Source organism: Centropristis striata, chromosome 19 (genome assembly GCF_030273125.1).
Source record: "Centropristis striata isolate RG_2023a ecotype Rhode Island chromosome 19, C.striata_1.0, whole genome shotgun sequence".
Classification (NCBI taxonomy): domain Eukaryota; kingdom Metazoa; phylum Chordata; class Actinopteri; order Perciformes; family Serranidae; genus Centropristis; species Centropristis striata.
In genome coordinates this window covers 12,688,838-12,711,620 of record NC_081535.1, presented here as the reverse complement: position 1 = coordinate 12,711,620, position 22,783 = coordinate 12,688,838, and the positions used below count along the sequence as shown (strand labels likewise).

General features: G+C 40.1%; 2 protein-coding genes across 3 annotated transcripts; one reads left to right on the top strand and one right to left on the bottom strand.

The window, feature by feature from the left end:
• Positions 1 to 1,867: 1,867 nt before the first annotated feature.
• Positions 1,868 to 7,991, top strand: cimip2b (ciliary microtubule inner protein 2B). 2 transcript variants are annotated; one of them, XM_059358483.1, is made up of 7 exons: positions 1,868 to 1,896; positions 2,277 to 2,397; positions 4,176 to 4,384; positions 5,081 to 5,235; positions 5,794 to 5,920; positions 7,335 to 7,547; positions 7,671 to 7,991. In XM_059358483.1, exons 2-7 carry the CDS (start codon positions 2,333 to 2,335, stop codon positions 7,763 to 7,765), a joined length of 864 nt encoding a protein of 287 aa, XP_059214466.1. In that variant the 5' UTR covers positions 1,868 to 1,896; positions 2,277 to 2,332; the 3' UTR covers positions 7,766 to 7,991. The 2 variants fall into 2 exon arrangements, with proteins under 2 accessions (XP_059214466.1, XP_059214465.1); XM_059358482.1 differs by lacking the exon at positions 1,868 to 1,896 and adding an exon at positions 1,926 to 2,023.
• A 1,182-nt stretch (positions 7,992 to 9,173) lies between these two features.
• Positions 9,174 to 21,611, bottom strand: LOC131992791 (AP-4 complex accessory subunit RUSC2). The gene is made up of 10 exons (XM_059358481.1): positions 21,327 to 21,611; positions 15,544 to 16,936; positions 15,018 to 15,312; positions 13,909 to 14,895; positions 12,705 to 12,781; positions 12,383 to 12,557; positions 12,191 to 12,296; positions 12,045 to 12,091; positions 10,433 to 11,099; positions 9,174 to 9,785 (listed from the first exon to the last, which is right to left on the bottom strand). The coding sequence occupies exons 2-10, from the start codon at positions 16,879 to 16,881 to the stop codon at positions 9,674 to 9,676; spliced, it is 3,804 nt and encodes a 1,267-aa protein (XP_059214464.1). The 5' UTR covers positions 16,882 to 16,936; positions 21,327 to 21,611; the 3' UTR covers positions 9,174 to 9,673.
• Between the last annotated feature and the right edge of the window lie 1,172 nt (positions 21,612 to 22,783).

Below are 22,783 nucleotides of genomic sequence, written 5' to 3'. Positions count from 1 at the left end.
GGGAAAAAAGTGACTCATCTGTACTGTTACTCGAAATGTTGGATTTGTTTCCACACCTGTAAAGAAATCCAAGACATAACAAGAACAAGTCCTGACATGGATGCATTCATTTAACCTGATACTTGAATTGAATACGTCATAAATTGCCATTTAAATGTTTCCCACAACTTGAGATGGAAAAGAACTCACCTCTCTGACCTACCTGCAATGACATACCTAACCCATTCATTCATGAGTGTGAGTAAATGAGAAGGGTAACATGATAGGTTCAAATTCCTCAGTGGATATACAGCATTATGGTATGTGTGTGATGCAGGAACAGTAAATGCTGTTTCGTCATTTCAACAAAACCCAGGTTTATCTGAGAGCGCAGGAATGTGTAGAGTGGACACTCCTGTCTGCAGATATGATCTACATTCCCCGGCTGAACAGCGGCAGCATCTGATCAAACACACAGGATCAGTCACAATCCTGGAAACACAAAACAAAAGAGTTATTTTGAGTCAGCGCCTACAGTCACATCTGTTGTTTTACTGATTAAAGTTAACTGTTTTTCAACCATTCCCTCCTTTTTATGCTTCAACTAATTTTCCTGCAGTTTTCCCAGAAACAAACCTAAAGATCCATGCTCACACATAAACACGTTTTTAATGTCAGCCAGTTTGATACATAAACTTTTTTTCTACCTGTGATCAAACTAGATTTGTCCTGTTTTCCTGTGCTGTTGCACACAATGTAGAATTATTGTGGATACAATGGCCTCTTTTCAATCACTTAATTTAATGTGACGTCTTATTACAGCTTGTTACTGCTCTTATTCTTCTTATTTGTGTTTTAGTTGTCATTTTTTGACGTGCTTTTCATTTGTCTTTTTTTATATCATGCTTTTGTGTCTTTTGTCTTGTTCTTATTTCACCATAACTTTGTCTTACTTATTTGGCCTTACCGTTTGTCTGTCAAATCACTTCAAAAAACACAAAAAACCCTACATATCCCACTCAATGAATAACATAAATAACAATAAATAACTATCCCTCATGTTTGCTGTGGTGTATACCTACTTTTTTGGTAGATAAACATAAATAGGATAGGTTCAGATTATTTGAAGTCTGTCTTAATACACGGTCGCCCATAAAGTTGGAATAAAATATTTTTTACCTCTTTCCATGAAATGAATCAAAACTTTATTAATCAATCTCTTCCAAACATATCACAGTGAAAATGAAACAACAATGAACAGAGGATTGTGTCTGAAAAAAAAAATTATTCCAACTTTATGGGAAACGTGTACATTACACACATGCTCATATCAAGGCTACAGTTGAGGACACTAAGGTCACTGTCTGTAGCTTCATTTATTTTATTATTTAGATAAAATAAATAAATAACATATAGTTTGGGTTTTAAGGGCCTTTTAGGGTTATTACTTTTAAGCAAATAAATAAATAGATAAATAGAATTAAAAGTAAATAAATAAATAAAGTGGTGGGTATTTCCAGAAATAATTGTATTCCTGACAGCTTAGGAAAAATATCCTTTCAGAATTTCCCTTCATGAAAGGATATTCAAGTCAAAGAAAATTTAATTTAACAGCAGCTATTTATTTGTGTGTATATTGTTTGTCCGTTCACGTTTTCTCGAATTATTTTTGTTCCTTTTTTATTATTATTGTAATTTTTATTTTTTTTGTCAGTGACCTCAGTGTTACTAAAATCCTTATTTAACCCTCTTATGTGCATTGGTTACGGCAAAAGTTGCTTCTCCCCCGCAGGCAGTCGCTAGGGGGCGTCGTTGACCATTTCTCAAGGATATACATCTGTGTAGCTATAAAGTTACTGAATATTAATTACACCCACATTCCTTTAAACTCTTTACTCATATCAGAAAAGAAAAACAGTTGAGTATACTGATGTTGTCTGTCTGTAACATAATCGGCTCACTAAAAGTTGAGAGCTTCATCTCCTCTGATATTTCTTATAGAGAAGGAAATGCAGGACGCTGCAGGCAACACATCAACTCAACTGTAAGTCCGAGTATTAATACTACTGCAATATTTGACACAGAAGACATCACATAAGCCAAACGTGACGAAATAGCGACAGCAGAGCCGTTTTAACATGCTGTGATAAATGAATAAAAACTCAAAGGTTTTCAAACTGCTTTACTAGAATGGTATAAATTAATAGTATGTGTGTCGTTGCAGGAAAAGTTTCGGTGCACACGTCAGTTTAATGTCATTGAGCTCCATCAGTGTGTTTGTGTGTGATTCTCTGTAGCAACCGGCAAACACGGCGCTCAGCAGGGCGACCTGCTGCTCCCTCACAGCTCGGACATGGAGAAATATGCTCCGAAATTCAGCAAAGTTCTGCTGACACCTGATCCACATTACATACCGGGGTGAGTACGAGATCCGGTAAGAAATTACCTTATTCTTTTCATTAGGCTATAAAAGTAATGTATGTTGCATGAGTTAGCAGGGTCTTATTGTCCTTATGAGCCAAATTATTGAAATTAATTTGAACAGAACGTGTCAAATATAATGCAATCAGTGATAAAAGTAGCTAGATAAGTAGCCTTCATTTTCTCATACTTTTGTACATTTTTGAGGTACTTTACCTCCACGACATATCAGAGCCATATATTGTACTTTTAATTTCACTAAATTAATCTAGACTTTTTTTCCTTCATTTGACAATTCATATTTAAAACTAATGTAATTAGGGCCCGAGCAGGCAACAACCTGCGAGGTCCCTATTGTATCGCCCCCACATAGGGGCCGATCAATAAAAACTTAAAGGGTTATCCTCAGGAGGGCATTGACAATAGTTGTACCAAGTTTTGTATAATAATGCACATTTAATCCTCATACAGTGTCTGAAGGAGGACTCTTAACTGATATGTATAAGTTAGAAGAGGCAGGTAGCAATGGTGGAAAGTAACTATGTACATTTACTCAAGTACTGGACTTAAAGTAAAATTTTGAGGTACTTTTATGTACAATTTATGTAACTTTATACTTCTACTCCACTACATTTTGAGACATATATTGTACTTTTTATTCCTCTACATTTAGCTGACAGCTTTAGTTACTTTTCAGGTCAAGATTTAAAATGAAAAACATGATACATTTAAAATGATTACCCATTTTTATAAATTAAACAACTTAAAAGTTTATTAGGTAGTTAAAATGAGCGGAGTGGAGTCATTTCACAGTGAGGTATTAGTATTTTTACTGAAGTAAAGGATCTGAACACTTCTTCCACCACTGTCTTTTTTACTTCTTTCCTTTTTCTTCGCTTCTGCGCATGCGTGGCTTTTTCACGCGCGGGTTTATATATCAATTTATAAAAATGGGTAATCATTTTAAATGTATCATGTTTTTCATTTTAAATCTTGACCTGAAAAGTAACTAAAGCTGTCAGCTAAATGTAGAGGAATAAAAAGTACAATATATGTCTCAAAATGTAGTGGAGTAGAAGTATAAAGTTACATAAAATGTACATAAAAGTACCTCAAAATTTTACTTTAAGTCCAGTACTTGTGTAAATGTACATAGTTACTTTCCACCATTGCTACCTGCCTCTTCTAACTTATACATATCAGTTAAAAGTCCTCCTTCAGATACTGTGTGAGGATTAAAGGGATAGTTTGTGCATTATTATACAAAACTTGGTACAATTATTGTCAATGCCCTCCTGAGGATAACCCTTTAAGGTTTTATTGATGGGCCCCTAGATGGCACTGTGGTGGCAGTCTAATTTCATATTTGGTACCGTGGCCACACTATAACACTTAAGGCAATGAAATTCATAGGGGTGGTATAGACTGGCCCCTGTAACGCACACACCCCGACGGCAGCATGCCCCGACACCCGTGTACTGCGAGGGCCCGTTCAGTACTGCTTGCAGTCCTAGTTGTTATTTTGTTTGTTGGAATACATTTTTGTCTGAGTAATGTTAAATCCAGGCTGTATGGTAAAATTGCAGCCCATTTCGTCCACTGCATAATGCATTTCCCCATCACATCCTCCTGATTATCTCAGGATTTGTGGGTTAAATCTCAAAGAGATTTATACTATAAATTGACTTAAATTCTATCTCATTGTTTCGATCTGAAAGGCTTCTACTGAGACACAATAGATGCTGCAGTTTGTGTTTATTCCCTATTGTGTCCAGGTATGCAGGGTATTGTCCGCAGCTGAAGTACAATATGGGGAAGTCTTATGGCCAGCTCACAGCCGAGCTGCTGACCAGTCCTGAGGTGAAACACTCCGATCATCTGGTCCTCTATGCGGGTCACGTCCCCGCCACTGAGTCTGACGCTGGCCTGACACTGAGAAGCCTCTCTGACAGTAACATGAAGAAGGTGATACCAGGATACACAGGTAGGTATCACACACTTACACACAGGGTCAGCAAAGTAACTGAACACCTCATGGAATATTATGTCATATTGGAGGCAAAATTCAGTAACTTTTAAATGGACAGGATGTGAAAAATCTGACAATACGTCTTTAAATATGTGAGTTTTCACAACACACACAACCAAACTAGATCATGAGAACATGAAAATAATCTGTCTGACTTCTACATTATTAAGTATAAATGTCCAGTGTTGAAAATCAAGGAAACATACACCAAACAGCCATATTTGTAGCAGTGTTTGCAGTTGTGATTTCAAAATTAAAGTAATTTTTTCAGCAACGTTACAAAAACAACTAATGCCATTCAATTTGCTTTGGTTTTATTTGCTCTCAGCATCATGTATATTTCATATCCTTCTAAAACAATGTCCCGGTCAATCCGAAAAATTCCGACACTGTTTAATTGAAAATACTGAAGAAAAGTCGACACACTATGATCGGTGGATTATCCAGAATTAAGAACGCTGTTCTGGAAAGAGATGTTGGTGGTAATGTTTAAAAAAAATCAAACAGGTTATCTCTTTTGTTCTGTGGTGAAGGCAGAAAAAGACTGATATCTCAAAAACTAAATAAACTAACTAAATAAATATAATAATAATACAATTTGGCAAATTTGGCAGAACTGATCCTTTTTAACATCACATGTTGCCATTTTAGGTTTTATTCCAAAAAGTCAGAACTACTTTGCCTGCAGCTACTCTGAAACATGTCGTAAAGCGCTGTCTGAGTTTTACCAGGATGGACGTGCAAAGCTGCGGAGACAATCAGCCGACCTGCCAGCTATTGTAAACTACAACAACCAACAGTTTGAAGTAACTCTCTCTATTACACAACTATGACCTGACTCTACCTCTCTATCTCTCTCTCTCCACACACACACACACACACACACACACACACACACACACACACACACACACACACACACGTTGACATGGCTCCTCTGAATAGGTTCACTCTTGTTTAATTATCCATAGTGGAACTCAGGTGTCGGTTCACTGTAATATAATCCAACCTGAAAATGACTGAGAGGCAGAACTAGTCAGAGGGACCCAACACAGATTCATAAATTATGTCTCTGAGATTCACATAAATGAACATTTTTAGATAATTTAAATTAATTATCAGCAGTATAATTATTTTTTTCATGGCACACATTTCCACTCACTTGTACTAAGCTGCTGATCCCATTTTTACTGTAGTAGTTAACAATAAACCTGCTCGTTGGTATTAATTACACATTGTTATGTAATCTGTGTGACCTTTAAAAAACTTCCTTTTAAGGCTTATAAATAGCATTGTCATATGATCATTGTATGACCTCTGAGTAATGCATGTTTTAAAACGTTCTCTGTTGTTTTTTGTCCCAGAGACCAAGACCCCCCTTGACAGCAATCTCCAACAAAGCGATCAGCTACAGGACGTTGAAGTCCTTCAGCTCCCCTGGAAACCCATACTTCATGGATGATGATAACCCCCATAAATACTTTATCTCAGGTGCAACAGAGAACATTAACGCTTGTTTACAGTCAAATTAATTAGACCTTAAAGCTGCAATAACAGATTTTGGCCACTTAAAAACAGCATTAATGAACTGTGAACAAAACATATCAACTTAAGAGCTGAAACCGCAAAGTTGCTTAAAAAAAAAACCCAAACAAATCAAAACTAGAGAGTGCAGTGGGACTGAACCAAAAAAGTTGTGGGCCAGAAAACCAATTTAATGAACTGAAAGATCACATACCGATCATACAGATAGTATAAGCATAAGTCATGTTTCTGTATATATATATATATAGTATATAGTATAGTAGTATATATATAATACAGTAAGTCATTTTCACCTGCCTCATGAGACAAATATCTGGGCTTTAACTGATAGATATTCACAGACCTTTCTCATTCCCAGGTTGTTAAATACTGATGCTAATTGTCACAGACCTCTCCACCTACCAGTGCTCAGGGCACCCTTTAGTGTTTGTATGAGGCTTTCAAGAAACTGTAACGTACATTAGTAACGTGATGTTCATAGCAAGTGCTTCAGGAAATCAGACAATGTATTATAACAAGCGAGAAAGTCTGCTCAACCAGGAGAAGGAGTTTTTTAAAATTTTAACCCCAACCATGATCTTTTTCCTTACCTCAACCAAGTAGCTTTGTTTGAATTCATGTTAACCAAGGGTTCCACATGGCTAAAAATTTGACCATAGTGGAGCAACATAGTTTGACAAGTAGGGCTACCCAGTGCGTTAAAAAAGTGACACCAAGGTGTCCTGGCCAAGTATCCATAAGTGACAAGTTGGGAGTGAGAATGAAAGAATTTACTCATCCAGTATTTTTTTTAACTTTTTGGATGTTTTAGAGGATTTTTGTTGAAAATTGCTGCTTGCTTTGGCTGGGAATGCAACCTTGCAGAATGCATATACACTATATGGACAAAAGTATTTGGCCACACCTGGTAATTACTGAAATCAAGCTCCATAAAGACGTGGTTTGTTGAGTTTGGTGTGGAAGAACTTGACTGGCCCGCACAGAGCCCTGACCTCAACCTAATCCAGCACCTTTAGATGAACTGGAATGAAGATTTCGAGCCAGACCTTCTTGTCCAACATCAGTACCTGACCTCATAAATTCTCTACAGAATGAATGGGCACAAATTCCCACAGAAACACTCGAAATCTTGTGGAAAGCCTTCCAAGAAGAGTGGAAGCTGTTAAAGGTGCAAAAAGGGGACAAACTCCATATTAAAGTTTATGTGTTTGAATACAATGTCATTGCAGTCCCTGTTGGTATAATGGTCAGGCGTCCGAATTCTTTTGTCCATATAGTGTATATACTGGGTATTATTCTTTTTTTTACTTGAAAGAATTTGTACAATACTCCTGCAGCTCATTGAGTGATGTGTTTACAGGTTTCACAGGGCATGTGCCAAAATCTCGCTTCCTGATTGGCAAAGGTTTCCCAATCACTACCAACCAGGCCCTGATTCAGTTTGGGAAGCAGCAGCGGACTGATCCCACGTCCCAAGGCATTCCAGGGAGGAAGGAAAGTGCAGTAACTGCCATGCCCACTATCTATCCATCAAACAGGGGTGTGGTGCCGAAGTTCACAGGACATATCCCAGGTTGGTGTCAGTGTTGGCAACACATTCACTTTGTGATCATCAGCTATTTTATAAAAGGTACTGGAGTGAAACAAATCACTTAATATCATGTTCAAGCATGTCTAACTCTACACCATTCCACAGGATACCAGTTCATGTATGGACATACTTTTGGCCAACTTTCCAAGAATGCACTAGAAAAGAGCGGCATCAAGAAGATACTTCAGGCAAAGTCATAAAACCATCTTACACTCCAATAAAATGATCATTACTGGCAGGGTAAAGTTGTGACGAGAGTCAGAACTTCTCAGGATGTCCTCACATTTCCATGAAAAGCAGTTTGTGCTGGATTGCAGACGTGTGGCACATGAATAAACACTGTTAGCATACAAGAAGAAGTCTTTATTGACAGACTTTGATTGTCACTGGGCATTAGAGGAAGCATTCAGAGGTTGAGAAAATGACATTGGGCAAAATAAATTTCACAGACTTCACATTATTGCAGTACATCAAAAATTCTGTATCAACACATTTTCTGTTCTTTCCTCCCTCTTATCTAACCACCAGTCTATCAAAATATACCTAACACACATTTAAATACCTGAAACAGCCACAAGATGGCTTTTATTTGTGCAACTCCACAAACTTTACTGGAAGACATACTACTGTAGCCTACTGTACTGTATATACCACAATACAATTCCACACATTTTAAATTTCAGTGCCGGAAAACGTCCAAAGTCCAACTTTACAGCAATAAAAACATTAACAGGGAAATTAAGAAATCTAAGAAGTACTGAAGAACCTACTGTATGTTTGTTAATTCATGCACCTACAGTAAATCCATGCTGGGAATTTGCTCAAGAAAGCAAGTTACTGGAAATAAAACATCACTGACAATCCACAAGGCTGGTGTGTAGCTTATTTGGCACTAGTAAGAGCGTATTGCTTGCTTTTTTTCTGCCTATAGATGAAAGATACAGTTATGAAGAGAATAACAGATGAGAATTGGATTATTTTGCACCACAAGAATATCCAACAGTCTACAGCAGGTCAATAATCATATTTTGTGATTGATATTCACTTAAAGGAAATACAAAGTGGAGTAGTAGATAGCAGAAGCACCTACTATGGTTATTTAAGAGTGCAATTGAAACTGGCAGATTTGGCCCTCATTCATCAAGCTGTTTCCCAGAGAAGAGCTCAGGATTTCCTGTGGAAATGATACAGCCTCTTCTGAAAGCATTCATTAAACTTTTTCACACAACCAACACAGTATCAGCACAAATGACAAAAGTACACCGATAAATCATCAACTGAGGGACATTTTCAAATCATGAGTCAGTCACACTGGGAGTCGGCTGCACCAGCTGTTCGAAAGTTTAAGCTAAGTTTATGTAGGCTGATTTTAGAAAGTAGGTAGAGATTAATTAATTCGATTTTAGTTATGATGCACCATACAAACTAGTTCTTGCATACAAAATCACTGCAGTATTTACACCCAGTAACTTTCAGGTGTGACTTTGTCTCACATAGCTAGACCTATCGCCACAGTGCTGTGTCAGCGATGGAGTAAGGTCTGACTGCACATTTTATAATTCTGGATAAGGAGAAAAAAAGCTCCGGCTTGTTTGCATTTCTTTTGCATAAACTACTCAGAGTCGTCTCCATTTATTCCAAACTATGTAAATAATACTAACTCTAAACACATATACATTATAAGTAACAAAGCACTCAGACTTAATATATATAGTCTTAAAATTGTTATTTTTGGCAGTTGTGCTACAGTTTGTGGTGCTACAGTGACTTCCTCTTCATATAGTTGATTAGGAAAGCATTATACAAGGCTCCTTGCACATAGTTTAAGGTATTACAAAGTACAGTACATTTCTTTAGATTTAATGGTGCAATCTGGTTTACTTTGAAATAAGCTGAAGGAAGGACACACAGACTTAGTAATTGATTTACGAATAGCTGGTGCAACACAAAGCTTGATGAATACGGGCCATCGCCAAAGCTGTTAATCCTGTATTTTATGTGCTTTCTTATCAGTTTAGCACTGTGTATGTATTATCATGCAATTAAGACTTTTTGTTATTACAGTAAATAGACTCAATTCTGTCCTCCACCCACAGAGAGTTTCGTTTTCAGCAGTCCTTGTTAGTCTGAAGTCCTCCTAGCTTCATTGACCTGATGGATTGAGCCAACAGTCCAAGCTGCGATCTGTCAAAAAGCAGCCACTGTGATGGTCGCCTGTACCTATGAAAGCAATATAGAGGTATTCGTTATGGAGTAGAAAGTTATAGAAAGTCAGTCTTCCATCAATCTAAATTGAAAAAATCAACAAAATAATGCGTTAAATTAAGATGACATTCAGCCACAAAATGTTTAAGCGTAACTTTATCCCAAATTGGACACCGTTCGGCTGAGATTCTATCGAAATTTTACATTAACTACTAATATAAATGATCATGTTATACTTCCAATTAATTAAATGGTGCGAAACTAAAGTCTAACTTGTTATCTTTCACACCGTATATTGTTTTTACCGTGTACGTTAGGCTCAGGTTTACCAGAGTTGGCAAAAGGACGCTAACGATGGTGAATTAGCTGTGTGCTAACTGTATCCCAAATCGGACACTTGGATCTCCTCGCTGTAAAACAATGGGGGCTGCTGAGTTTTTCGGGGGAAATTAGATGTTTCCGCTTGCTTGCTTTCTCTCATCAGATTAGCTTTGGTATTGTAATTAGACATGTAAATCTCCATGTACATAAATGACATTTCACACGTAGTTTGTTAAATATTTATAAATCAATTATAACTACACTGGTGGTGCCATTGCAGACATGTCTGATTTGGGATACAGTCTCTATACTTGTTTTCATTGCTCACTGCTGGTTCTTACCTTCTGTTTTGTGCTCCAATGTGACTCTGAGAAACTGTCTCTGTCCCGGTGAACGTATCAGCCGCTCCAAATAGTTTAGCCCAGCGCAGACCACTCTGACATGGACTCTCAGCCTGGACACACGTGGACGCAGTTGGGGTCCCATTGTCTTTCTCCCCCCTCCTGTCCTCTTGTCTGCTGTCCATACTTATTTGAGACCAATTATCTGCATTTCTCTGGCTGCAGTCCTCCCCTTCATCCACACCATCCATACGGTCAGGCTCACTGGGCCACCACTCTGGAATAGGAGCTAACACTGGACTCCTGTTAGCCTGCATCCCTCCGCAATCCTGCCTAATGCAACTTGGAGAACCAAGAAACTCTTGGTGGTGCGAGCCTGTCTGATGAGAAACCTTAGTCCGTGGACTTTGGCTACTGTCTACCTTTCTGTCAGCCTGCAGCAGTGGCCAGCTGGTCACTAGGAGGGCTGAGCACGGTGGAGGTGGAGCAGCACCCTCCGAACACAGCTGCTGGTTACATAACAGTCGGGGCTCCAGGAGCAAGTTGAGGTCAAAGGGCAACACAGAGAGCGGCTGTAGCAGAAGTAGCAGCTCCTGAAACAAGGGTTGGCACTGACCCAGTGACATGGACAGGAACCCCCAGGAATGGTAGTGTGTTGTCACCACATCTGTGGAGACAGTAACAGGTGTGAACGCATAAAGATGTAAACATACGCAACAGTTCAACACATGATCACTCCCAATTCATCACATACAGACGCTTGGTTAGGGCCCCTTTATCATTATTTTTCAGCATGCAGGTTAGTTCAATAGATTTCAAAAGAACTCTAAATGAGAAGCCATACGACTGTAGCTGTAGTTTTTTGCTGTCTGAAATTTGACACTTAGTGTAGAGGCTAAGCCCAAGCTTTCAGCCTCTGAGGTGCTGAACCACAGGTAGAATAACTGACGCACTTTTTTACCTTTTTTGATCAATGAAAGTCCTCATTTGTGTGTGTGTGTGTGTGTGTGTGTGTGTGTGTGTGTGTGTGTGTGTGGTAATGTGTGCTCAAAAACTGCTTGTGCTTCCGGGTAGCACCCGAGGCACCAATGATTCATTCCTATTTATGCCAAGAGTGCTAATTGGCTCTAACACTTCGGTTTAGGCAACAACATTACTTGGGTAGGTATAGGAGTAGTGTGGTTTGGGTTATAATAACTACATTAGTTACTTAAATTAAGTAACCTACAGTATGTAAGTTATCTACTTAACACAGGCCTACCTGACATAACTTCAGTACTTTATATAATGTAAACGTAAACTTATTACAAACGTAACTTCAAATTATTTTTGGTTTCATGAACGGCAGTCTCCTGGGTGTTTGACCCAGCCACCCACTCTGAACCTCCTCCCTATGTGGAATTTTACTCCTGTCATAATTACTAGGGCCGCTAGAGGCAGAACTACCAGGTCTAAGACTGATGGGTCTCTTACAGATGCTAAAGGGTGTCTTGTGCATTGGTATTAAGTACCAAGGAGTCCTTGGCGTCAAGCGCTCTGTGAGGCTGTAATTGAGCGTTGCCGTTTGACATTTTACCCTGCTGCTAGTGTAGTAAATTGCCTGTGCACTCACCTTTCTGACTCTGAAGGTGACTGAGCCAGAATTCCAAAGCTCTCAAGCTGAAAGGGAATTACCAAGAAAAGATTAAAGCTTATATGCAGTCATTATATTAACATTTAGCATCATTAGTGTGTTCAAGGGTAGTTTTCAGTACTTACTTTAGCAGGCCCATGATGAAGGCTCTCAGTCTCATACAGTGGCTACTGAGCTGGAGACACTGTCTAATTTTGGAGACCAGGCTGTGAAGAACCCTGGTGGATGGACCTGTTGCAGAGAGAGACAAAAAAGATAATCAAACCAACACATTCATGACACTTCCTTTGAATCATGACCACTCCAGTTTCATTTACCAATCCTCGTAGAGACCTCCACCACGCTCCAGGAGTGATTGCGGCGCTGCCCAATGATGACATCCAGCTTGTGATCCCTAAGACCGTCCTCTAAAATATTCTGGATGGCTGGACACAAATGTTCCAGGACCAGACCAGCTATTGTTGGACTACGAGAGCTGTTACCCAGACACATCTGTGACAGAAGGAAAGAAATATAATACAGCATATTTCCTGCTGACACAAGTTATTTGACTCCAGTCCTACAGTGTCAGTAATATCAGTTTGGCACTTTTCCATTGTGACACATCTTTTAAGCTGCTTAGCTCTGCCAAATGCATACCTTCACTTCAGGGTCTCTGCTGCTGCCAAAATGAGCCATGATCAAATCCACCGCCCGGCTCACAGATCTCAGCAAACCTGGAGATATAAGACAAGGAGAGAGGTTGTAATTAATGCTTCATATACTGCTTTGGCATATACATATCACTGATATATTAAAAGTAAATATAAGAGTTGTTCTGATTCTAGTTATCAGAAATACCTATATATAAAATATATATTTCAATGCACTGGTATCGGATCAGTACTGCATACATGCAGATATGCATGCAGGTATTACAATCAGTATCATGAAAGAAAAAAAGTATTGAAACATCTCTAGTAAATATGTTAATTTGCCTTATGTCATTTCTGTTTTATTTGAAGACACTTATTTCTAGAAAATTATTTAAAGATGGTGATCTGTATTGGAGATGTTAAAATGATGTTATTGCACTGTCAGATGTTTTACTTATAGAAAATAAGGCTTAGTGATGAATAAAACTTGCTTGGTACGATTTTCACCTCACTAACTGGGTCAGTGCAAAGAAATATGAGAGATTACTTTCAGGGTTCATTATCATACGGCAGGAATGTAAGTGTGAAAGTGAACAGAAGATGAAAGAGTCCATTTTAGCAGCGTTCCTCATTGACTTGCCTTCCCCTGCCTTTCTTTTTTCATCTCACACCGGCTAGCCTCTGCAAATGTCATGGTAAATTCTTTATGCATGTTGATGCTGCCTGCAGTGCTGCACCACACTGACTGCTCGCTACACCGTCTCCGACGTTGTCTATCCATTACAAAAGGTTAACATTTATGCAATCAAATTCACAGCAAGTGGCCCATATGGTATAACAAAATGATAGGTGTGTTTATAAATCATTATCACTGTTCCTACTGCATCATTCTCCCTCACGTCTTCTCTTGGAGCTTGCAGACGCACACACATAGGCTACAGAGCAGAAGGCTCAGCCAATCCCGTGCAGGGAGAGTTAAAAATAGGTCATGTTTGAGAGGAAGCCCCTTCAGGGTATTGAAGGCACTGCTGCAGCACTGTGAGTTTTTATTGCTGCTCTCAACAGCTCATCACTGGATAGACAATCCAATCAAGGAGGAATCCAGTCATTGCTGTTACTGGGTCACTTTTTTTTTTACTCCATCTCGATTTCAATGTATATATGGCATACACTGTATTTACACAAATTGATATCAGTCATGGCCTCACCTCTCCTCTGAAGATGGCTGATAGACATGGATTCATAAGATGTATCGGGTGAGAGGCAGAACTCTGTAGGCGGCTTGTCACTCAGGATCAGAGATTCACTGTGTTGACTGTGACTCTGCTTCCCACTAAGCCCAGCAGAGTCCTGGATTTGCAGCCCAGAAGCAGCTAAGGAGAGCAGAGAACTCAAAGAGGAGAGAGGAGCTACAGAGGAGAGGGCAGCTGTTAAACTGCCATGAAAAAAGCCAGAGTCAGCTGCAGGTGCAGCCCGGTACTGAGGGGACTTCTTCTCTGGTTGTACGGGGGGAGACAGGGACGCCTGCAGGTTTGGGTGATGGGCGTCAGTGGTTAAAAGTAAAGTGGGTGGTGTATGAGAGAATACTGGACGGTAGGAGGTGTGGGACTGATTGGGGTTTTTGGGCTCAGTGTTGGCATGGCTCTGCTCAGGGGTGAGGTTAATAAGATCTTGGTAGGTGGGAACTTTAACAAGGTTTGACTGATTTGGGGCTGAATACAGATTAGAAAAAGTGTCAGTTTGAGTTTTGCCTGAGCATGGGCTTGTTTTTTCTTGAACCAATCTGGGCTTTGGGCTGCTTTGAGTTGGGTTTTTTGATGCGCATGGAGTTGGGCGTCCTTGGTTTCTGCCGGACTGGCTCCATGCACGTCTGCGGCTGAAGCACTCTGGGCTCGGCGTGCAGGTGGAACAGGTGTCAGAGCTCGAAGGAGCCTCCAGGAAGATAGGGCAGTGGTTGCCCATTGGTGATGGCTGGAGATTAGAAAAGCATTGGCTGCTTTTTGCTTTGAACTTGAGGCCTGGCTGGGAGCTCCCAGTCTTGCTGCTCTTCTGATTGATGTACTGCTCCAGAAGACAGCCCAAGTGCTGGGTCTGGGGCTTTTCTGCAGGGACCAGAACAAAGGGCTGGATGGGCAGTGAGGTTGGTCTCTGGGCCTTACTGTAGCGCACCACCGCATTTTCATATGAGCAGGCTCCTGAGATGGAGGTAGAGGATAAGACAAATGGTTGGAAGACATGTTAGATTATTTACTTCATACAAAAAATTCTGGTATTGTACATTTAAAAGACAAAGAAACAATCTTTTCCATTGCTTTACCCTTCTCAGCAGCATCAGCATCACAGTGCTCCTGGTGCAGAATCACAGATGGCTGTGTGGACGCAGCTCTCGTTCCTTGGCATGTACTGCTATGTGGGCTACACTGGCTGGGGCACAGCAAACAGGACGTGTGGGAGAGGTTTTGGATGCTGTCTGTATGTTTCTTCCTGCATAGGTCTTGTTCAGTGGAGGTGGTGGCAACTTGGTAATCATAGGTCTGAAACTGAGCGCAGTCAAACCCGGCGCTGCGTTGTGCAGAGGAGAACCTCTTTCCATTTTGTTGATCCTCTTTTTCCTAAAGAAGATAAAGTAAAACAAAACAGAACTGCTGAGGCTTACACAACTCTAGTAATTTATACAAGATGTTCTCATGAATGTCTAACAAGAAACTCTTTATAATGAGGTTTATACTGTAAGTAGTAACTGGTGGCTTTAATCTCTAACTAATGCTTTATGGATCAGTTGGAAGCTGTGTTGTAAACCTATAAATAGTTTCTTATTGTTTTTACTGTTATTGCACGATTACCTTCTTGACTTCTTTGTGCTGTCCTTCTTTCTTGTAGTCAATTAAGAGGTGTTCAGAGGGGCTGCCTCTGCTCTGCCCCCCAGGGCAGCTGGTGAGACTGGACCAGGCTGGACTGGGTGACTGGGAGGAAAGGTCACAGGTCACAAGCTTGTAATACTTCTGGTTGGTCCCCATGGCCAGTGTGGCCTGGCTTTGGAGACAGGCAGCCAGGTCGGATACCTCCAACGAGGAGAGACCCGGGGGTAGCGGCTCCAGGGAGTACAGATTGCAGTTCGAGTCAAGACCCTGAGGAGACCAGCAGGAGGAAGAGGGCGTCATGTCTGCCTCTTCTTTAAGGGGAGAGTTAACCGTCACGTCATCATGTTGGAGGTCCTTGGCTGGAGTGTAAGGAACCGGTTGGAGGTTGAGGAACACGGATCCCTCAGATGACTGATAGGGATGGAGTGCGGGACTGCTGAGGTCGTGGGGCGTGGCGGGGTTGTTGCTCCTGTTATAGATGGTGCAGAAGTTAACCAAGACGCCATCAGAGCTGTTGCAGGAAGAGTCGCTCACATACTCTGTGTGAGTGTTGTTGAACAGCTCTGGGGAACATTTATGTTGGCTTTGGGTGCAGCAGGACATTTTATCCTTCAGTCTGTCACAGTCCTGCTCTCCATACGCTGTCACGCTGATGCCAGATCTGCTCACATGAAAGCACTGGCATTCAGTCTGCAGAGAGTCCGGCTGGTGAGGCTGGTTAGAGAGCCACTCTTGGTCACTCTCTGTACCCAACACGGTGCCTTCGTTACCCCATTCGCGTTCCAAGTCCCCGTGACACATTGTATGATTTTTGGCACCATTATGAAGAGGCCAGTTGGAATTTCCATGCAAGACAAAAGATGAGTCCTCATGATATCTGTGTAGATTATCTCCATCACTATCTTCATCTTCCTCGTCCTCATCCAGCTCTGTATTGGGAAGGAATGAGTTGTGTGACCGCAGACTGTCTTTAGCTCCAGAGCTTTCCTTCTTCAGATGTGTACTCGTCTCCTCTGGTGACGAGTTGGAGTCGTACCTCCCGCTGCTGTCACTGCCCCCCTCCTCCTCTGCCCGTTCTTCGTTGAGACTACCGTAGCTGCTGGAGAAATGTCTCCGACCACCAGTGAAGGCATGCTCTCGGTTCAGAGACTCTTGCTCCGGCAGAGACACGGCTCGGGTCAGGCCTACTGGGCACAGCCGACCGGGCCTCTTAGCCGAGCTGCACAGGGCCTGGACAGGAAGCTGCCAAGTAGGAAGCTGAACCACAGGGAAGTGGCATGCTATCAGGGTGTCCCCTGAGAGACTGGATGCTGTTATCATACTTCTGGATCAGCCTGGACCATGGAAACTCTCTCCATGTTCCTAAAATGAAATCCTAAGAAATGAAACAGAATAGAAACCATGATAAGTACGATGAATCAGCTTTGAGTGTGTTTGCAAAGGTGCATGAAACAATCAATTAATACCACTGCAATGATGTATTCAGTTTAGTTGTCCAGGGTGTGACAATATGCTATATATAAGTCGTAAGTATTATGGCTCCAAGACACACTTCCTGAGGCATATAAGACAACAAGAGCATTGAAAAATTCTTGGTTGTTTTGGGTTCCTTTGCAGCGCAAGAAGTTGTTGCCAATGCTGGAACTGCAACTTTTTCTGCAGGATTTTCCAGTATGAATCAGGGACGTGCACGCACATCTGCATTTGAAAAACAATCAATAGGAACATCCTCTGAAATGACCTGTGATTGGCCAAAGTCTCCCGTCATGGGCTAGATTATCTAAAGTCTAAAAATAGAGCCAAGAGTCTAGTGATGCGCTGGCCAACCCGTAACCAGCAGGTCTCGTGGGTTACCCGCAGGTCAGGTTGGGTCGGGTCAAGAAACGTTGACTTTATGTTACGTTGCCAATGCTGGAACTGCAACTTTTTCTGCAGGCATTTCCAATATTCCAAGCAGTGGCCACAACAAACCAGAATGAAAAGAAGCAGGGAAGATGAAAGAAGAAGTGAGGGAAAGATTACAGTCGGGAGAATACAGAATTAAAAGAATAGAAGGCCAAGCTGCTAAATCTCCTCTGATAAGCTATACAAGCATGAGAGCCACAAGACGTGTATTTAATAGTGGTGGGGCGGGGTGGGGCAGGTTGTGAAAATAGATGCGTTTGTACAGGCGGGATGGAGCGGGTCAAATGATTAAATAAATGTGGGAAAAACCCCCAACCTGTGCATCACTAGCAGGGTCTATTTTTCCATTATGTACGATGTGAAAAATGAGAGAAAATGCTTTCAGATTGGCACAGTTGTTTTTATTTTTGAAAGTAGATGTAATCAGGATAAAGTCTATGTTTGTTGTTGTTGTCTGCATATGAAGCGTTTATGTTTATCTCCCTCTGGAGCTGCTTTTTGATATCTGAACTCAATGACCCTCTTAAGCTGTAATGCTGTGACAGGCTTAAAGCATCGGGGACCTCATTACAGATTTCAGTGGTTAGTTTAAAGAAAACAATTCTGGAGTAACAGCATCCCAACAGAATAGAAAAAGGTAAAAACATGAATCACAACTTCAGGCTTCAGGCTGATGCTGTCAGAGTCTGCTCCCTCACTGCTCCTCCAGTCAAAGTCCTACTGTGTTGTCTGCTTCTGGCCCTCAGCACAGCCTACCCTCCATAATTCAGTCAACCATTAATAAACTCCTCCTCTCGCTGCCTGGGCCAACCACAGCCTCTCACAGTTACTCAGCTGCTCTGTAACTAGGGCAGCTGCACTGCAGAGATGCTCCGCTGGCACTGCTAACAGTAAATACAATTTCACATCAGTTTAGTTAATTCAACGTGCTCTAGCATATTCACTCACAACATTCCTCCTGATTTTATAGACATCGATACAAAATACACATAATAATGAACATGAAACACAACTATAAGGACTAATTAAGTAAAAACTAATTACAAAGCACATTAAATATTGGAACACTGGAAATTGCTGATCACATTCAGTGAAATTATCCTTTTAAGTTTTTAGTAATAATTAATGCTGATACAACTACACACCATTTACTGATATCTGCCTTCAGCAGCGTCAGACAGTCTTGGTGCTACAGTATGTGGTGAATTTAAACTAGAACCATGCAATATTTAGGATGCAGCGTCCTCTGTGTTAGGATGTTGTTTGTGGCTTTATGTCACACATCAAGCAGCCGTCAGGTCAGAGACGTCACATTGTTGTGCTGCTGTCAGGGCAGGAGGACGTGTGTAAACAAACAACATCTGTTGCAGATGACCATGAAGAGGTAATCCTCTTTAGCATCACATGCCAACAGTGAACAACATCCTTACCATGGCAACATAAACTAAACACAATGAAATATGCCCATAGAAAGATCTTGTGTGACTTTTTTTCAGAGCCATAATTTAAACATGAAAGGTAAAAAAAAACCTCTGCAATTTAGAAGACGTATGATTCTTTCCTAAAACTCCAGAGCCAGGTCTTTTTTATTTCGGCACACCCATATATTGCATATATTTCATACAGTCAGTCAATTTTTCATCATCTTTTCACTCTGAATACTGGTACTTGTTCACAGAATAGATTGCTCCATAACCCATCAATCAGAATTGAATTTAGTAAAATCCTCTTACAATGCACCTTATACATGGATTAATCTGGAACAAGCCTTAAACTTTCTGCTCTGCTGTCACTTCTGCTGTTCAAAGACCAAATGTCAGATCATATTTTAATTAATTGTAATTGCTTTTAACTATACTTTGATTTTATCTGGTTTATTCATTTATTTAATTATATTTTATATGCCAATGTATTTACTTTTACTATTGTTATTATCTACTATTTTGCATGATTATCCTATATCTAAATTTTTAGCTATCACACAGTGTTGTTTTTATTGTAAGCTGTATTGTTTATGTAAAAATTGTTCTACTTTTTGACACCATTGTAATTGAGACACCTCCTCAATAATTGCATTATTTCATATTTAAATATGGCTAGATATTAAGCTATTGAAAAACCCAACAGTCTATTGTTTGCCAACAGTCCTTAATCACAGGGTGAGTGTCATGTCTTTAAGCGAGACACAGAGTCCCCGACTGCTCCCAGAGTGTCTGTAGGTGTTTTGACGTAACTGTCTGATTTCTGCTTTTGTCCCAAAAGACATTATTCACATTTCTGCAGAGGGAGTCCTGCTGCTTTGACAGAATGATGTGAAATCACTATGCTGTCTTGATTATGAAGAGTAATGTCTCTGCAGATGTAATATGAGGGACAATATAATAACTGAGGGACATTGGATTTTGATTTTCAGCAGTTCAATAGTTCAGTACCACACAGGAAAAGTAGGCCAGTGTGACTGACTGGCTGTCTGCAGAGGACTAACAATTTAAAAGCAAAGCGGATACGACTCTTGCTTGTTAGCGCTGCTGGAGGGCCCCTAACGTGCAGCTCTCCACTGAACGCCGGAGCACACTGAGATGGTTGTGATTAACTGAGCTCCTTCACTGGAAATGTCTGTCAGGTCGAGTCAGCCATCTCACACGAGGGATGGGGCTGTGTGGTTCTGTGAAAGCAAAGAGGCCGAGGTCTTGTTGTGGTTGGAAACAGAATCGGATCGTGATGCTGCTTGTTATCAGTGATGTCTGTCTGATCACGAGATGCCGTTACAGCTCATATTGGTGAGGAAAAGTTTCAGTAAGAATAACACTAACTAATCAGATGTGATGTTAGGCACATGTGTAAATGCAGATAGTTACAGGGATATTAGTCTTAATATTTTAGATTATATCCTGGATTTGGATTGTTCATGGTTAAAAGGTTCATTAAAATTGTCATTTTACACGCTTGCTTGCACAATAACAACGTGAGTCCCTTCATGTTATTTAACTTAGAATAGAATGAAATTAAACATACAGTCATGGGAAAAAAATATCAGACCACCATTGCTTTCTTCAACTTCTTGTTCACTTTAATGCCTGGTACAACTAAAGGTACATTTGTTTAGACAAATATAATGATAGCAACAGAAATAGCTCATCTAGCCATTTTCCATGGTTTTCTTGATAATGATTTTGGTTATTATCAAGAAAACCATGGAAATGGCTAGATACCAGCTCTTAAATTAAACTCTTATGAGCTTATCATTTTATTTGTCCAAACAAATGTACCTTTAGTTGTACCAGGCATTAAAATGAACAATAAATTGAAGAAAACAAGGGTGGTCTAATAATATTTTCCATGACTGTATATGCAGTTACTTATATAAAAACCATTATATGCACACCTGGAGAGAGTGTGGTTTGGTGCTATTGAGGGCAACACAAAAGGTGGTGGCATGATTGTGTGCAGAACAAGCGTAACATAAAGTTCCTATATGTATATGGACAGAGAGAGGAGGAAGGTCACAAATGGGGACAGCACTACATGGAAAGATATCTGTGTGTATGTGGTGATGTTCATGATGAAAATGAAATATTCAAAGTGGCTAAAGTAGGACATGTTAGAGAACAAGAGATGCACACATGCCAAAAGTACCACCCATAAGTGAAGCAGCACCCACACAAACACACACACACACACACACACACACACACACAAACACGTAAATAGGCTAGAATCCCAAATAAAGTCAGACAAAAGATTATAATGCAGCAGAATAATTGATTTAAAGTAGATAAAGCACATAAAAGGACAAGCTCTCGTGCATTTGCGCCATCACCAGCCAATCACCTCACATCCTTTAATATATTATCACTTACTTGTAACAGTCGTCAGCCAAAGGTGATGTCCATCCTTTCCTTCCAGGTGATTTAAATTCGCTGTTAGAGCTTAAATAATTTAAACAAACAATTCTTCACTAAATCACGCAAATGCTCGACGCACCTCTGACGTAAAAGATGCATTAGGAAGCTGGTGTTGTCAGCTCCGTTTCCTGATGTCTTGCGGTTAAAATCAGAGCGTCGCACCGGGATTGTTTAACTATATGTGAGCGTAATATGAGACCGGGCCGACATTGAGGTCCGGACAGACACAGCGGTCCCCACGCCGCCGCTTCAGCACCGCTCAGCCTCACGGAGATGTGACGTCACGAAGGTTTTAACCAATGGCGAGGCAGAAGTGGCTGCCACTCAGAGTATCAAAGACACTTGGGAGGGAAAAGAGCACAGAGTTCATTTTAAAGCTTTTTTTTTTTTTTTTTTTTTGAAGAAAAACAAAAATAGATACCATGAGTAGGCTTATAACTATTGATAGCACAGTGCATGAAAATAGGATTTTATATTGTATAAAAAAAGAGTAAAAAATATCAGAAACTATATAGGATACGTCTACTAGATATGTTTGATTTATAACATATTATAGAAAAAAAACATACACACACAATAACAATTAAATGTAACAAATTAACATTATAGACATATTATTAGTCTACTTATGAGGGAGCTATACCGTTGTATCTGTGCATTATCTAAAATGAGCATCATTTTAGATAATGGGTTAGATTAGGTTAATCATCAACATCAAACAAATAAGAATAATAAAACAAGAGCCATTCTTAAAATGAATAAACAAACACAAGTTTGGTTAATATTCATCTGAGGACAAAATTTAAAAAAGAGGTCCCAGTACGTAAAGATTGGTAAATATATTCCCTGGCTTGCAGGAAAAAGCGTGATTTAAGGAAAATAAATAAAAATGGAGATATGAGATATGCAAAGGAACCTTTTGTAGAACTGTTCGGTGTAATTGTTTAAATGTATAAACAATAGAGAGTACAGTGTAACTATAAACTAAACAACTGCAGAATTTTAGAGAGTTAGTTCATAAAATACAACAGTTTATTTGTTAAATCATAAATGTGCTGGTGTATGGTGGTTTATTTATCTGACTAAACCTGGCTCAGCTCGCCCTCCAGTGGCTGAAATGTCAATGTTCAGCCACTAAAGCATCCATTTTCAAGGACGGTTGTACAATATGTCATGTGACTGCCTCTATTATGTTGCCTACTGTAGCTAAACCCCAGTAGTTACAATATTTCACCTTATTCAGCTGTAGTTCTACATATAATATCTGTACAGGCCATTTTTTCCTCAAAGTTATAATTTTTTTCTCATTCTTTGAGCTAGAAAGCTCTACCACAGCAGCACTTATATGCACCAAATTTTCCACTTTCCTATCTCATTTTAAAGGTTATTACAGAAGGATTGGTTCACATATC

Coding starts and splice junctions, on each gene's coding strand:
- cimip2b (XM_059358483.1), top strand. CDS start 2,333: ATGGAGAAATATGCTCCGAAATTCAGCAAAGTTCTGCTGACACCTGAT. Junction 4,385..5,080: donor GGTGATACCAGGATACACAG/GTAGGTATCACA, acceptor TTGCCATTTTAG/GTTTTATTCCAAAAAGTCAG. Junction 7,548..7,670: donor GTTCACAGGACATATCCCAG/GTTGGTGTCAGT, acceptor ACCATTCCACAG/GATACCAGTTCATGTATGGA.
- LOC131992791 (XM_059358481.1), bottom strand. CDS start 16,881: ATGATAACAGCATCCAGTCTCTCAGGGGACACCCTGATAGCATGCCAC. Junction 12,558..12,704: donor GCAGAGACCCTGAAGTGAAG/GTATGCATTTGG, acceptor CTTCTGTCACAG/ATGTGTCTGGGTAACAGCTC. Junction 9,786..10,432: donor ATTGGAGCACAAAACAGAAG/GTAAGAACCAGC, acceptor TTGCTTTCATAG/GTACAGGCGACCATCACAGT.